The sequence below is a fragment of the Sinocyclocheilus rhinocerous genome, unplaced genomic scaffold (genome assembly GCF_001515625.1).
Source record: "Sinocyclocheilus rhinocerous isolate Xijiao unplaced genomic scaffold, SAMN03320098_v1.1 scaffold1275, whole genome shotgun sequence".
NCBI lineage: Eukaryota > Metazoa > Chordata > Actinopteri > Cypriniformes > Cyprinidae > Sinocyclocheilus > Sinocyclocheilus rhinocerous.
This window is the reverse complement of record NW_015628268.1, coordinates 857212-873905: the sequence shown is the minus strand read 5'-3', so window position 1 is coordinate 873905 and position 16694 is coordinate 857212. Positions and strand designations below refer to the sequence as shown.

The window sequence follows — 16694 nt, the reverse complement described above, 5'->3', positions numbered from 1 at the left end:
TATATATAAATATATCATACTTTTATTCAACAAAGGCACATTAAATTGATCAACAGTGATAGTACTGCAGATACTTTTACACTGATATTAAAAAAAAAATCTAATAAATGCTGCTCTTTTGAACATTTTTTTTTTTTTTGCTCTTTCCTACTCAAGGAATCCTGAAAAATGTATCATGGTTTCCACAAAAATACTGAGCTGCTGTGGTTAACATTGATAATAAGAAACGTTTCTCGAGCACCAGATCGGCATATCAGAATGATTTCAGAAGAATCATGTGACTCTAAAGACTGGAATAATGACGGCTGAAAATTCAGCTTTGCCAACACAGAAATAAATATTTTTAAATATATTGAAAAAGAAAACAGTTATTTTAAGTAATAATAATATTTAATAATATTACTGTTTTTTGATCATATAAATGCAGACTTGGTGAGCATAACAGACTTCTTTCAAAACATAAAAAAAAAAATCTTACAACCCCAAATTAAAAAAAGCGTATAATTAAAATATTAAAAAATATATACATTTTAGCTTCAAACTTAGAATATATAAATATATATATTTTTTAAATCACCCAAATTTGCTAAAAATTATTCAAAAACATGAGAAAATTGTTATATACTTGTATTCTATTGCACCAGATCGGCATATCAGAATGATTTCAGAAGAATCATGTGACTCTAAAGACTGGAATAATGACGGCTGAAAATTCAGCTTTGCCAACACAGAAATAAATATTTTTAAATATATTGAAAAAGAAAACAGTTATTTTAAGTAATAATAATATTTAATAATATTACTGTTTTTTGATCATATAAATGCAGACTTGGTGAGCATAACAGACTTCTTTCAAAACATAAAAAAAAAAATCTTACAACCCCAAATTAAAAAAAGCGTATAATTAAAATATTAAAAAATATATACATTTTAGCTTCAAACTTAGAATAAATAAATATATATTTTTTAAATCACCCAAATTTGCTAAAAATTATTCAAAAACATGAGAAAATTGTTATATACTTGTATTCTATTGTTATATACCTGTACATACAATTGTCGATTTGTATTCCTTATTTACTTGTTCTATTTATTTATTTTTTTTATTATCTGTGTTTTTTGTTCTGTCACTGTCATTCTGTTACACTGTGGAAGCTTCTGTCACGAAAACAAATTCCTCGTATGTGTAAACATACCTGGCAATAAAGCTCATTCTGATTCTGATTCTGAAAACAAGTAGAGGAACACACAATAAGTAGTAAACACCCTATTTATCACCCTAAATCCTAGTACATCCCTACAACTTTTATTTTATTCTATTCCTATTCTATCTATAGCACACCTGTACATACAATTTATTCTTTTTTTGTGGTTTATATTTATGCATGTGCATTTTATTCTCATCTTATTTTTATATTATCTGTGTTGTTGTTGTCTCCGTGTACTGGAAGCTTGTGACACTATAACAAATTCCTTGTATGTGCAAACATACTTGGCAATAAAGCTCTTTCTGATTCTGATTCTGAAAAGCACTCACTGCTGGTCATGTGTGAAACTTTCTCCATTTTCTTCAACACTGAGTCCATTCTGGAACTGCTCTGGTCCATCTCCTCATTAAACTCACTGAGCATACTGGGACAAAAAGCACATATATTAACATAAGTAGACATTGATTATAATACAAATCCTGCGTTTCTAATACAAGCCCGGTGTTTCTAACTGTTCATTCTTTAATATCATGTGTTTTTTGCTCACACTGCCTGTTCATCCAGCTCATCTCCTATCCTGCTGGACATGTCCTTCAGGACACGGATACTGCCTGTGACCAGCTCCAACTGCTCATCCTGGTCCTGCATGATCAGCTGCAAGCAAAGACAATTGAGGAAACTTGCGACATAAAATGAAGATAAGATTCAAAATTGTGGTATTAAGCATGTGATCTGCTTTGCACATTTTCCTGTTTTCTGTAAGGCTTATAAGATGGAATACTATCAAATAATGCTGGTTGAGAAAAAATATATATTCAATGAAAAAAGACATGTTTTGACCTCCTGTCTTTTACCTGCTGCTGTTCCTGTTGCTCCTGAATGTATCTGGAGTTTGCAGACACCAGGTGAGGCTCCAGACCGGCGTAACGATCCTTTGCTGTGGCCCCCAGCAGAGCCTGTCAGACAGGGACACCGTGCTAATGTCACTAGCACATGATGTGACCATATAAATTCATTCAGAGTCATTCCAGTTTAATAGTGAATGAATCACTGACCTGTTTGTTTTTCTTCTCTGCTTGAGCCACAGCTGAGGGACTAGAGAGCTGCTCCTTCATCAGCTACGTACAGATACACATTCATACAAATGAAAATACTAGAACTCCATCATAATATGAAATAAGAATAGAAAATAAGAGAGGGATCGATACCTGCACTGTTTTCCGCGTTTGCACCACAAAGTCTCGCCTTTCCTGGAGTTCATGTTCTCCTAAACGGAACTTTCCAGGGTTTGCCTCCACAATACCTGATGCAGTCAAGGACTATTAAGGGATCTGCATATATGCAATGATATTTCACAATATTACTGTTTTTACTGTATTTTTAACCAGCAGCCTTGGTGAACATTAAGAGCCTTCTTTCAAGGACAATTAAAAAATCATACCAACTCAAAACTTTTGACATTAGTGTATGTCTTTTTTCAAAATGCTAGCTTTCGTATCTTCCTTTCTGTATACTGCAGTCTTTTGGAACCTCCATCTCCCTTTTGCTATGCGTACCTATGAGGGCATCAAAGTACAAAGTATCTGTGTACCACTCTACTAAGGATGTTTCAAGGCATAATAGGCCTTTGGTTTATGGCAGGATACTGATGGTTTCATGTAGGTCCTCTAGGTCCCAGTCGATGGCCCTCAGGCAGTTTCGGAGTTCATTGGTGCTCCAGTCCAGCTCATCGCGGCTGACGGGGATCTCTTCCTGCAGCAGCTCCTCCCAGCGCTCAAACAGCCCCTGTGCTTTGGACAGGGCCTTCTGCACCTCTCTGCCAGAGATATGAGTAAACTGTGAAACCCCTTCTACTTGAAAGGAATGAAAGGTGTTTATCAACAACCTCTATAACAACCTCTATAAGCACTATGCCAGTGGTAGTTACTGTCAATGCTGGGGTTATCAAACATGTTTTTCATACAACGAACACATTTGATTTATTTGTGTTGTACATTAAGTGAATTGCAGAGACAAACTCAAAACACACGCAACATAAATCAGTGTGTGTTTACACTTCTGTCAACACAAGTCATCTATCTAAACGTCTCTGGCTTTTTGTAGACTTAATTTAACCTTCCAGATTTCTAAAACGCAACGAGAAGCACAGCTATATTTCAGCTTATTATTACATGAAGGCTGTTTATTAGTATAGTGTGACATTAACTGGGGCTACAGGTAGTGATGAAGATGCTTCACTTAGCTTTAACTTAGCCTGTCAGTATCAAACCCGTGTCATTTCGACAAAGGTGGAAGACAGACATTAAGACGGGGAAGAGGAAGATAACCTTTCTTACCCTTTAACCACGAAAAAAGGATCCTCCATCGACATATTAGCCCCTTAGCTTCAGGAGCTGTGTGAAGCCAACTGCAGGATGGCTTGTGTAAAACATTTTCGCACGTACGAGTTTTCAAAATAAAAGTCCATTAACGCGGTTAGAATGGTTATAATGCACAGTATATATTGTATCTCTTGACTGTTGAGACATAAAACAAACATGTTCCACAACTTTATCAGACATTATTATTACTAAAATTATTTTTAAAAAGCAAAATGTTTGCTTAGAAAATATTCGGAGCTATCAAATTTAGTAACACTTCTTATTACAATATACCAATTAATTTGATTTTATCAAAATATGTACTGAGTAATATTAGTTAACAACAATCACTTACTATAGGGTTAGTGTTAGGTTTATGGTTAGTTGCTTGTAATTTTGCATAATAATTGATAATGAAATTAGTAAATATTGCTATAGTTTAAGTAAATGTAATGTGTAGTAAAGTTAAAAATAAAGTGTCATTTTTAAATAACCCAGCTGCCTTATTATTAATATTTATTTGTTTATTTATTTATTTCATTTCATAAAAAGGACTATACGTCACTGATAAAAATTTGACTATAGAAAATTGTCAAATAAAGGTTTCTGCATTTAATCACATTCTTTTTAAGCAGTCGTTATTAACCAACACATTCAATGTGTTATATTTCACGAGCTAGCATACTAAAATTAGACTAAAGCTGACACTGGGTCTAAAGCTCTAACTGAGCAAAAATGCGTTATATACATTTTCTATTGCATATTTTTTAAATTTCCATATTTGTAATCAAACTATGTGCTTAAAGTTATATAAAGTTATATTGTTGCTCTTTTGTTAGTTTTGACTGCTTTTATTGTCCTCATTTGTAAGTCGCTTTGGATAAAAGCGTCTGCTAAATGACTAAATGTAAATGTAAAGTCTAATGATCCTATTTTTTATTTTGTTACAGAAAATATTAATCTCTAAATCTTAAAAACATAAATCGCCCTATGAGCACAAGCACACATTTCTTGACATGTACATAAAATAAAAGCAATTGTTTTGAGTAACTTGTTAGTCCAAACTAACAATAATTTGTAATAACAATCTCTAATTTCGTAGAGGAATAATGTGCAGTCTTTGAATAATCTGTTGAGAAGACAAAGCAGTTCATATTTGGATGAGTTTCATGATGCATTACCTAATCTGTGACTCTCTCAATAAGTAGAAATGTCATATTTTTAGCATTGTTTGTCACTCATTTCCATAAAAGGGCTGTTAGCACACCTTTGCTGCAGTCCTGACCTGATTCATAATTAATTCGGTTATGTGACTGGCCTAGATTTGCTTGACGCTTAGGGCATAAACATGCCAAGCTAAAGACAAGTTGGTGTGTGACATGAATTTTTGTGATAGGTGTGTTAAACCGTTTAAAGGATTCCCATATGTCTTTCCATGCCAGCTAAAGGGGTTAAATCCTTGTCGCCTAGTCGCCTCTCCTTCCTTTACTTTTAGTAACACTATTCTCCTTCACGTCCTTCCCCACCTCACACACTCACCCTTTCCTTCCCGTCTCCCGTCTTCCTCCCTCTCCACACTGTTTCCTGTTCACACACAGATATTCACACACTCTCTCCACCTCCTGTTAAAAGTCTGGCTGTAGTAGTCAAGGCCACATTTTTGTCCTCACAAGCATAGTGAGACATGGTTAAAACTGATTTTTAGGTTGAAAACATGTTTTGCCTTAAATAGAATAATGTCAACAGCTTTATTTGAGGGTTAGGGTTGAGGTTTAGCAAATATCATTACGTGCGTATGAAAACCATTAAGAATATGAGGTGACCTCATTAATATAATGAAACCAATGTGTGTGTGTGTGATCACAGCTACAAAGAATGCTTATGGAAATCAAGGGTGGACCTAATTGGAGGCCTGATCACATGGAATGCAGTTTGTCAGAGAACAGTAATGAGGGCGCTATTTTTACAAGCAGTGGCTTGAAGGTCCTCTTGATTAGTCACTCTGTTTACAATACAGATTTGCCCTAGTGTTTTAATAAAATCATCTGTTTCTCTCTATAAACACACATTCACAAACAAGACTACTATCCACGCTGAACAATAAATAAAAATAATCAGAATGAGATTTATTGCCAAGTATGCTTAAACACACAAGGAATTTGCGTTAATATAGGCTACAACTAGACAAATACAGTACATAGGCTACAATAAACAAGACAGACAAAATAATAACATTATGTTTTTGCTACACGTTCATAACTCTAAACGCAATTCTTAGTCCAAAAAGCCCTGGTGCACATGAACAAAAATGTCGTAATTTCGACATAGCTCGGTAAGCCCTTTCTATAAAAAGAACGTGTATTTGCAGTGAGTGACAGCTGCCACCTGACCTCAATAGCTTCGCTTCCTAGTTACGCTAATGTCAAGGGGAGGGGCTGTTGGACCGGTGACAAGTCCAAATATGGTGCGTGGTGACATCATCACTGCCGCTGCAACTGCGGGCACGTCACGGCTTTTCCACCGACGGATGTTCCAAATATGGCGATTAAACGTGCCTTTGAGCAAACAGCAAAAAACGCTTCCAAAGAACTGTAAACACTGGGGGCAGATTGATAAACCTTTCAACAGAAATGTTTTCAAGTCGAGATTGTTTAATAAGTCCAATGAAAAGATATCACGAATATAAATTAATAAATAACAAAATAAAACGTGAATAAAAATATAAACAAAGAATAAAACAACAACAACAGTCAGTTGATCTCTAAAATTATGCACTTGAATCATGCACATGATTTTTTAAACGTATTTCCTTGACATAACATTAGTATAATTATATGAGATCAATAAGTAATGATAATTTGAGAAACAGATCACCTGAGGTCATGAAACAGTGTTTTACTGTCCTGGCCAGACATTTGATACAGCGCAATTATGACATATGATGACGCTTTCGTAGAGCATTGCCATTAAGTTGAGTTGCCAGACTTCGTTAAAAAGCAGCTTTTTTTTTTTTTACGAAACAAACCAAATTAAGCAACTCTTTAATAAGGTCTCTTGTGCTTTCGGCTTCAGTGATTATTCCGAGTAAGATGAACAATTATTTTATTTAATTAACTAACTTATATTTTTGCCCAAATTTCACATTCATGCATGCAATTTACTTTAAAAAAAAACACCTAACTTTATGGTTTTGTGGACTGAAGTAAGTCCACAACTCTTGTCTTGGTAAATAAAAAAAATGCGCTAAAGCACTAAAATTACTATAAAAACTGGACATAAATAAAAACTAAAACAGAAATACAAATAAATTAACCCTAACTAGTAACACAAAAATTTAAATTAAAACAACAACTACAATACTACAAAAGTACATAATAACACTGAATTTAATGCATGCATTTTTTTATTTTATGTTATACAAGTCGAGAGTGGCGTATAATGCATGGACATGGCAACACAGAGCATATGTTGACTTGATAATTCAGTACTGAGCCAATATGACGTATGTTGACAAGGGAGGAGCGTGTGTATACACCCAGGGGAATGGAAACTCTTTATGTCACCAGAGCCGAGCGCACATAAAACACCGCCCTGAGAGGAGAAAACTTTTAGTTTTGCAATCCGCTGTGAAGACCTTAAAGCGCAGAGGTTTTAAAAATAGAAAACACGCCTAGAAAAGAAATATTCTGCTACATTGTAAACACAATGGACGTCGAGGCCAAGAGAATCATGGCTCTTTCTATTAGTAAACTGTATTCATTAAGGACGCAGCGCGGGGGACTGAGTCTTCACCGGAGTCTCCTGCTCTCCTTGACCGTGAGAGCCGCACGGGACATCTACCACACCGCGCAGCTGCTCAGAGACGCGGAGGAGGAGCAGGTCGTCCCCTGCGCTCCCGACGCGGCCATAGAGGAGCCCATGGAGATAAGTAACGACTCTCCTCAGACTTTAACTCCTAAGGAGGTCGCAATGAAACCTCAAGAACCCAAAGAGACTCTGGAAGACGACAAGGAGAACCGATGCGCTTCTGAACGGCACTCCAGGAAGCGCTGCTGTAAGACGGCGGTCGAGCCTGACTTTCTACCTCTGAAGAAGGCAAAAATGGACACGGATGAGGAAAAGCAACATCTCCACGGGGAGGTTTTGAGGACTAATAATGGAAACAGCTGTCGCCAGGCTGAAACTCTGACCGCCTTCCCAACAAATCGAGCCATCGTGGCGTGTTGAGCAAGACGCGCGTTGGATCTTTCCGAGAATCGATTTCCCTCGATGGGAATTTCCTGGACAAACTGGTTCAGAACGGACCGGTTATGCAGCCCGACACCTGTGCGGCCGGCTCAGCTCGCCATATGAGCTCCACGAAAGGCCAGGATCAGCAGGAATACAGGACAGATGGTGGATACTGCTATCGCAAGCGCAATGGAAACACCAGAGCTGCTTCATTGTTCAGTGAGAGGAGTCAGATGACTCCGTTCACTCACTGGTTTGAACTGGTTGAACTGGGAACGGAGGCTCTGCTGTCTTCTATCCAAGTCTATGAACTGTACAACCTCAAATAAGAGCAATGCAGATGGTGTATGAGACAAAACACATGCTGCGTGATACTTGAAAATGTCTTTGCCAAAACGTGTTAAATGTCACTGTTGCACTGATTAATTGCACAGAAGAATATGTATTGATAATATTAATTTAAGAAGGACTTGATGGACTGATATCATATGAAGCCGATTTCAGTGTTCACTGGTTGCAATAAACATGCAAATGTTTAAAAATCATCCTGTTGTACAGATTTCATTTAAAAAACAGAAACATCTCAAGCTCTGGATGACTAGATTTTGGACTAATCTTTGTGTGACAAAAAATCTTATTGAAGTTATATTTCCCGACATCTTTTAACCAATATAGTGCCTTGATTTTCCCAGATTTTTTTCCTTTATAAAAATATTTGAATAAAGATTACTCTTATAAAGAGCAATTATTAGTCAATGAAGAGTTGAGGCTAACTAGAAATATTCAGATAAGGTATGGAATGTTTCATGATTTCAAGTTAGTTTTTTAAATTTTAAATTTATATTTCATATAAATTTATATATAAGTTTTCAAGACCATAGGAACTCTGTCATGAATAAGTAAAGGGTTTTCAGTCAGATCATGTTTGTAATACGTGACTACAACTTAGGTTACTCATCATCAGTAATGCTTATCTCACGCGGACCCTTAACCCAATCTTTTCATAAAACGTACAGCTCATTTTCTGTCACTCCTGAGTAGGCGATGAAAAGGCAACAGCTGGAAACACTATGGTAAAGTGTAATTTCCCTTCATTAGTCAGCAAGATCTGTCCGAACATGTCCATGAGTCATGAAATTCACTTTTCCCTTGAACACACAAACATTTTGGCTAGTAGCCAGTGTCAGACTTTATAAATGTCAAGCTTGAAGTCCCAGTTCAACTGGCAGCAGTACACCATTCGAGACTGACATCAGTAGAGCTCAATGAGAAATAATTAATGCAAGAGAGTGAAACTAGAGTCTACAGGCCTCAGAGCATGAATTTTAATTACTTTTTTATATAGTATATTATTGTGTTTTAGGCTCTGGTGGTTTTGTGGAACCTTAAATAAGATGTTTGCAATGTTTTTTTTTTTAAAGCAAGTAAATGTGTTTCAAAGATTCAGAGTGACACAAAAGCATGTGAATAGGCTTCATATTCAAATGACCAGCATGAGTAAGTATGAATCATCGCTCTGATTGTAAATGTGGGTTCTGGGGGTGGATCTGCATAGGTGTGCAAGAAATCTCAGGTAGGAGGTTTTGGCGCCAGGAGTCTGTTGAGCAGACAGGAAGTGAATTTTTTAGGTGGAGATCAATTCAAATGGCTGATTCCTCAGCTGGGAAACTGCAGTGAGATAATTACTCAGGATGATTAATCACCGAAACCCAGTTGAATTCAGATTGTGGGAAATTAATCTGCTTGTTGTGGGCATGTGTGACCATGAATGTAAACCTCAAACAGGTTTCTGATACAATACTGTTTCCTCCAGGGTGGTCTTGATGTGGGTTTTTCACGTCTGTAAACAGACAAACGAGGAGGAGGGGGAGGGGATTATGGTGATTTTAAAATCTGTTAAATTTAAAAATCATAAAACAGTGTCATAATGATTGACTGATATTAAAAGCATGCCTAATTAACATTTTTCAATTACCAACATAATAATAATTATTACTGTTATTATTAACAATAAAAATAATAAAACATTGCAGAAAAAGAAACAATGCAAGCTTTCATGAAGTTCATCTATTTAAAGAAAAAATTGAATATATATAACATTTATGAGATACATACATTACATTTATAATGTACTATTTTTTATAAGACTGGTATAATATTTACACTACAGGACAAATATAACCATCCAAAATTTGGTCCTACATTAGCTTTAGTATCATCTAATATAATTAAATTGAACTATTATTATTTTTTTTTTAACTTAATGAGATATTTTCATCTTTATTCAATGTTTATTGCTAGGAAAACACATTGATCAGGAATTAAATATCTAACATTTTGCTAACAGGCTTGAATACAAATACAATCCTCATAAAATAATAATGTAAAATATATTGTTAGACTTCTTGAGATTGACAAACTACATTTTCTGAGGGTTAAACAGCTCCTGTCTGTGACTATTTGTAAAAAAAAAAAAAACATAATTTGCCCTTCTCTGCTTTATGGTGACTAACAGTTGACTTACAGAGGAAGTCTATGAGGGTGTTTAGATGCACAGTCAGTAATTAATTGTTTCCGGGGACACTTGTACTTGGGATTTAACATGGAGCCTTTGGGTTAACAGCCCAGATCCTTAATCATCCAGCTATCAGCACTTCCTGTACAGTTGTCAGTGTGTGGCGTCATTTCCCCCACCTGAAACATCTGAAACAGAAACAGCTTGATTCAGACTGACATGTAGGTGTGAATGCACGTGTCAAAGAGAGACTTTTGTCCTCTCACAATTGTTGTGTGCAAAGGCTGAAATCAGACACACGTTCACACACAAACTACAGTCGCACATCTGAAGACAAGAGATGGGTTTAGAATGCATTCTCTCTGGTTTTTATTCAGGTTCTTTAGGAAGAGTTCTGTTTGGAATTACAAAATGCACTGGTAGAAATAGCAGAGAGATTGAGACAGAGACAGAGAGAGAAAAAAGGGGGATTTTTCATAGCCAGAATAAATGTGTAACATCACCAGGTTCAGGCAGCCTCTTTCACAGCTCAACATCAGCAAAAGGGTTTTGGATTTCTTCTTAAATCAGTGATGTGCAGCCCTCATACTTAGAGTTACTACATTATTTTTTTTAAAATTCTGTAATACATTTCCACAGCATGTTGTGTGCTCACCTTACCCACGATTCTCAGAGAACAGTTGGCAATAGAAACAAACAAACATTCTATGAGTTTTATCATGTTTCCTGTATTATTTTATTTTTTCCCTCTTGGTGCTCTTTTTTTATCTTTTTCATTTTTAAAAATAGAAGAAAAAAGGAACACATTGCTCATAAAAACATCTAACTATATTTATACATATATACTCTTTTTCTTTATATTTCTTTTAATTTTTTATAATTCCTGAAGTTGACTTGTTAACCCACATAGTGGCATGCACGTTGCACATGCAAATCAGTAATTAAATACCTCTCTTTATCATGGTCTTTTTTTCTCTTTAAACTTCCTCTTTTGCTTTTAAATGGTTCAGGTCAATAGTAATATGGATGGCGGGTGGGATATGGGTGATTAAGTAGAGATGGGACGGGTTTGTGGGTGTCACGGTGACAGTGGTTGCACGCTCGCAGGAACTCCCCTCATACTCACACATTCACACCACACGCTTATTTCCCCTTCAACACATACGAGTGCTGTGAAGAAACCCACTCCTGCTGACGGGGCTGAAAACGCACTTCCTGTCTTGTGATCCACTTCCTTTTAGAGAACCGCAACATTAGTTTCTCTTTTAAGTGAAATCTGTTTCTCTCTTTTAACTCTACATGTTTTTTTTTTGGTTAGTTTTTTTTAGTTGAGAGCAAAGCATCTATTCTGGCATTGGTGCATTTAAAGGGATCTTTCACTTAAAACCGAAAACTGTCATCATTAACTCACCCTAATATCGTATGACTTTCTTTCATTTGCGGAAAGAAGATATTTTGAAGAAAACAGCAACATTGGACCCCACTGACTATAATTGTACACACTAAAAATACTGATATTGTTATGAAATATCTTCTTTTGTGCTCCGCAGAAGAAAGAAAGTCATACAGGTTTGGAACGGCATGACAGTGAATGATGACAATTTTCGTTTCTGTGTGAACTACTCCTTTAATTGTGTAATAATTATGTTGTTATTATAATTATGACTATGTAATCATTATGTTTTAATTATTGTTCCTATGAGCATTGCCATTATTACATTTATATGAAAATAATTTTTCTTCAGTATTAATTATCAATATAAGCTCAATATCGAATCAGCAATGTGTTTGAATGAAGAAACCATGACATGCATAAAGAACAGGAGGAAATGAAACAGAAAGGATCATGGCAATGCTGAAGAAAGAGGATGAAAACACAGAGAGTTGCAGGAAGTCTATGAATGAGATATACAAGAGTTACAGAAGAGAAAGAGATCGATAGGCTCAACAAAACAACTTGGATAGACATGGATAGACAGTCGAGGTACAAACATGATGACCCTCTTCGTTTTCGCCATGGCTTCGTATCTACGGTCGTGTAACGGCGATGGGAAACTGTTCATTTAAGGCACTATAAAACGACTTGCCTTCAAATCAGCTCGCAGACACACGCGCACACACTCACAGACGACCGTCCCACTGTCACATGGATGAACCCAACCCTCCGATCTTCTGGAACAAGTGGCGATGGATTCGTATCCGATCTTGGATTTGGATCAGATAAGGATGATAATGGAGTATGCCATGGTAAATGCTGAGCAGAATGGATTGGCAAACCCAGCACTAAATTACCCAAGGTGCACAATATCATTTGAATCCCTTTGACAAGATGTTTTTTTTTTTGGCATGCACATTGCCTGTGCTGGCCACAGCTGTGCCTCAAGTTCTGGCTCTCATACATACAGGGAAAAAACTACATTACCCATCACCCCCCTCCCTTTTCTCCGGTTCCCCCACACGTTAGCATGCACACACATGTAATTCTGTTCTGTACAAAGGGAGACCACAGGAAGTGGTGTAGCTACATAGAGGGTGACTTGTTTTGGCAGCACTCAACCATTGAAGGAAAGCCCTTATTTCGTATGAAACAGAAAGAAAATACAGCTTTGTTCCACTACGACGATACGAAACAAACAACACATGCTCAAATGCAAGTGTGTTGTGCATCTACGATGATTCACTTGTGTTGCAAACTGAAAATGGCTTTCTGTTGGGACAGAAAATGAAGATGCGAGTCAAAAACAGAAAGCAATAAAGGCATTGACACTGAGAGCAAAAGAGGGTCAGAACTAAACTGATGAACAAGCAGAGCCAAAGAATGACGCACCAGTCTTAATTATATTTGTAAACTCTTAAAGGGACAGCGCACGCAACAATGGAAATTCTTGATTTATTCATTTATTCACCCTCATTTATCTAAACCAAGATGAGTTGATTTCTTCTGTAATAAAACTTTGGAATAGTGCAATGTTTATTATAATTGATTTATCCATGCACATAATAGTGCAATGTTTATTATAAATGATTTATCCATGCACAGTTTTTTGTTCATGTGTCCTTGTAATCTTTATTCAAAAGCATAAACTTCCAACCTGTCACTAACATGAGATCGCAGCAATTAGCAAATTCCAACACTCCAATCAATTCTCGATGGATAAAAAGGCCTAACTTACATTTTTTTCAGCTCAATGTTTTATTTGTATATACATCATAATGATAAAAATAAAAAGTGATTGCAATTTTCTTTTCATGCCAAATTTAAAGTCTTCAAGCCTTCCAGTGAACTAGAGCTTTCTAATTTTTAAATGAATAATTCTGACAGGTTCTGTCAATTGGTTCAACCAATTTTAAAATATTTAGTGATATTGTATGGCTTATAAAACTTGGAATATAGTCACAGACTTTTATATGGTGCTTTTGTGTCCTTTTCAAAGCTTAAAAGCCTCAATCCTTATTAATTTTAACTGCACTGAAAAGAGCAACTAGAATAATTCTTTAACATCTCTCCTTTTCTATTCTACAGAAGAAAGAATATCATAATAGTTTAGAATGAGATGTGAGTAAATGATGACAACATTTTCCTTTTTCTGGGTGAACTGTTCCTTTAAAAACCACAACCTTCGGCTATCTCTTTTTTTATTCATACAAATCAAACCGTATTAATAATCTGTCGATCCACATCTTGAGCTAAAATGGAGCAAATTTCCTGCATTTCAAGTGTTTTCGGCAAAAGAATACAAGACCAAGAGAACTTCTAAATGGGAATTATATTAACCATGCAAAAGGTCTAACTAACCTTCATGCCTGACAAAAATAAGCCTTTCTGTCCTTTTGCTAAAGACCTGAGAAGTAGAACAATCCCTCCGATGTTCGATGCAACTCTCTGAACGAGCAGGGTGAGACAAATCAAAAAATGGCTGCCATCCACTTGAGGAAGCATTGCTAAGAGAGACAGAGCGCCGAGAAGGACACCCTGACAGAACTTGGTTGTCGTTTCCCTTCATTACTCTCAGAGTAACTGGGATCTTCCCCCATCATATAACCATGCCTCCCTGTCTTTAAAAAGCCCAGCAGACAGCGCAGACATGGGGACTTGTTAAGGCGTAGTGTGAGTCCATCACATTAAGAGAGAGATAGAGGGGAGAGGGAAGAGAGGCAGGGGAAGGGTTAGTGTGCGACATAGAACAGAAGGCACTGTGGCTCTGCAGGTTCATCTAGACCCATGGGCATCAAACCAGGGGCTAACTGGGGGCCAGCTGTGGGCCGAACATCAACAAACACCCAGAAAACAGTGGTTTTGCTCCCTAAAAGTCTTGGATATGGGTTGGCAAGGAAAAGGGATCAAATGAAATGACACTATTCATGTCTTAAAACCGTTTTCAAGAAAACAAGTAGTGTGGATTTTATATGACTTTGGGACAGAATGAAGGTAAGAAAAGGAGAAAATACAGAACCGCCCAACTGACTTCACAATTAGATGAATGCAGTGAGTTATTCTGAGATATTGTTATCTGCTTAAAGTGAGTGTTTAAGTTGAAAACCTAACGAATCCTTGTGGTTTCATATAATGACTGCTTGAGGAGAAATTAGGCAAAAAGACAGTCTCTTTTGAACTTTTTCTGATATCCCATAAAGCCAAAATCATAAATGAGATCTCTTTAACATCTCAATAGTTACTCCGAGAGATAAAATGGAGACTTTTGGAGTTTTTCTCCTGAGATAAAGATCTCACACGTGTCTCCTTTAGAGTTTCAGTGATTTGCTAACATGAAGTCTGCAATCAAAAGCCAAAGATTTCAAAGATGCTACCCACATTAATTTTACAGAAATATATTCATACCACATCTTAACAAATGTCTCATCTGTGTCTATTTTGATTTTTTCTAAGGATTTAGGAGAAACACATGAGACAAAGTTGATACTTGAGTTGATACTGAGCTCCACAAGTCTCCTGAGCTATAAAAGAGTAACCTATGCACAATAAAATTCTCCTCTGAGGGGAAAAGCCTGTTGTAATGGGATATTTCATAAACATTTGGTCTTTTCTGATGTTTTGAGATGGTCCGATGGATGGGGGTCAGCTAGACGGGTTCAGTGACAGTAAGAGAGGCTGAATAGGCCGCACCTCTACACCCCTGTGAGATATATGTTTGGCTGTATTGTTGTATCCTGAGCAGAAGGGGGGAAGGGTCTCAGATTGAGCAGGCAGCCAAAGACATAACAAGCTGCCCATGGCAGGGAACAGGAAGGCAGGGTGGAAGAATCTTTTCCAGTTACTTGATCAAAGACTACCCAGGTCAAAATTCTCAAAAAACTCCTGTCGGAAAAAAAAGTAAAAGGCAAGCTTCGACAGACCTCCTACGTCACCTGTTGGGGGACAGTTCTGCAAAATCGAAAGTTCTGCAAGCGCCCTCTGGCAACCGTATTTTCATAAGGGATTGTTTGTCCATAGTCTAGCCTGGCTTAAGCTGTGCAACAGCACCACAACATGGACAAAGAGTAAACAACAACATTCATCGCCCAAAATACTAACTTGCACTAACTCTAAATTAGCTGTGAAATAATTCAAGGGGTTTAAAACTGACCCTCAATAAAACAGTTTCTTCAGACCACACTGTTGCGTGACCATCGTTTTCTGTCGAGAAATAAATATGGAATGGACCCTGAATTTGTCTGAAAAACTCTGACACAAAAACTGCCCGAGGGTATCCTGAATGCTCTAACTCTCTCTTTTGAAACATTCATGAGCTCTGACCCGAACTATTCACTACAGATAGGAATATTCTGCTCGGCTGAGGTCACAAGTATGTAAACTTCAGGATGCTATCAGGGGCGCATCCTTATAGACTTCAGTCTGTGGTGAATAGAATGAAAATAAACGCAAAGAGTTTGAAACAAGATGGCCACAACAGACAAAACCCTCGAAAACAAGACAACAAAGTCACATGACCACCTCTATCTTCATCAGCATCACCGCCATCTTCATCAATTGCATTAAGATAGTTTTCATTATAAAACTATTGTTACTGACAATAGCAAATGAAGCCCTCAGAAAGGAGAATGTCTCTCACCCCGTTTCTCTCTCTGTTCGCAGCCAGGGCCGACAGAGCCGTAATGAGGGAGGTTTCACCCTTCAGGCTCGTTTTTAGTGCAATCCAAAGTAATAATAAACAGTGCAGAACATCATCTGGGATCCTCAGATGGATATAACATAGAAAACACCACCTATAAACTCCATCTGCACATAAAGATCTGTAGACATGGCAAGAGCAACAGGGAGAAAACGAGAGAAAGAACTTCCAACTGAACGGAAAAAAAGAGAGTTATCACCCCCCCTACCCACAGTAAATCTTCTGTCTGTTAAATGTATTTATATATATT

General features: G+C 36.9%; 2 protein-coding genes across 2 annotated transcripts in view; one reads left to right on the top strand and one right to left on the bottom strand.

Annotated features, from left to right (window-relative positions):
- The window catches only part of stx10 (syntaxin 10), a 5380-nt gene extending 1748 nt beyond the window's left edge, over positions 1-3632 (bottom strand). The window contains exons 1-7 of the mRNA XM_016548692.1: positions 3545-3632; positions 2855-3024; positions 2417-2511; positions 2264-2326; positions 2063-2164; positions 1756-1862; positions 1538-1632 (exon numbers count right to left, since the gene is read on the bottom strand). Coding sequence (XP_016404178.1) covers positions 1538-1632; positions 1756-1862; positions 2063-2164; positions 2264-2326; positions 2417-2511; positions 2855-3024; positions 3545-3579 — 667 coding nt within the window. The 5' untranslated portion in view covers positions 3580-3632. The remainder of the gene's footprint in view (positions 1-1537; positions 1633-1755; positions 1863-2062; positions 2165-2263; positions 2327-2416; positions 2512-2854; positions 3025-3544) is intronic.
- A 3641-nt stretch (positions 3633-7273) lies between these two features.
- On the top strand, positions 7274-7795 carry LOC107737250 (immediate early response gene 2 protein-like). The gene has a single exon (XM_016548714.1). The coding sequence runs from the start codon at positions 7274-7276 to the stop codon at positions 7793-7795; it is 522 nt and encodes a 173-aa protein (XP_016404200.1).
- Positions 7796-16694: the final 8899 nt, after the last annotated feature.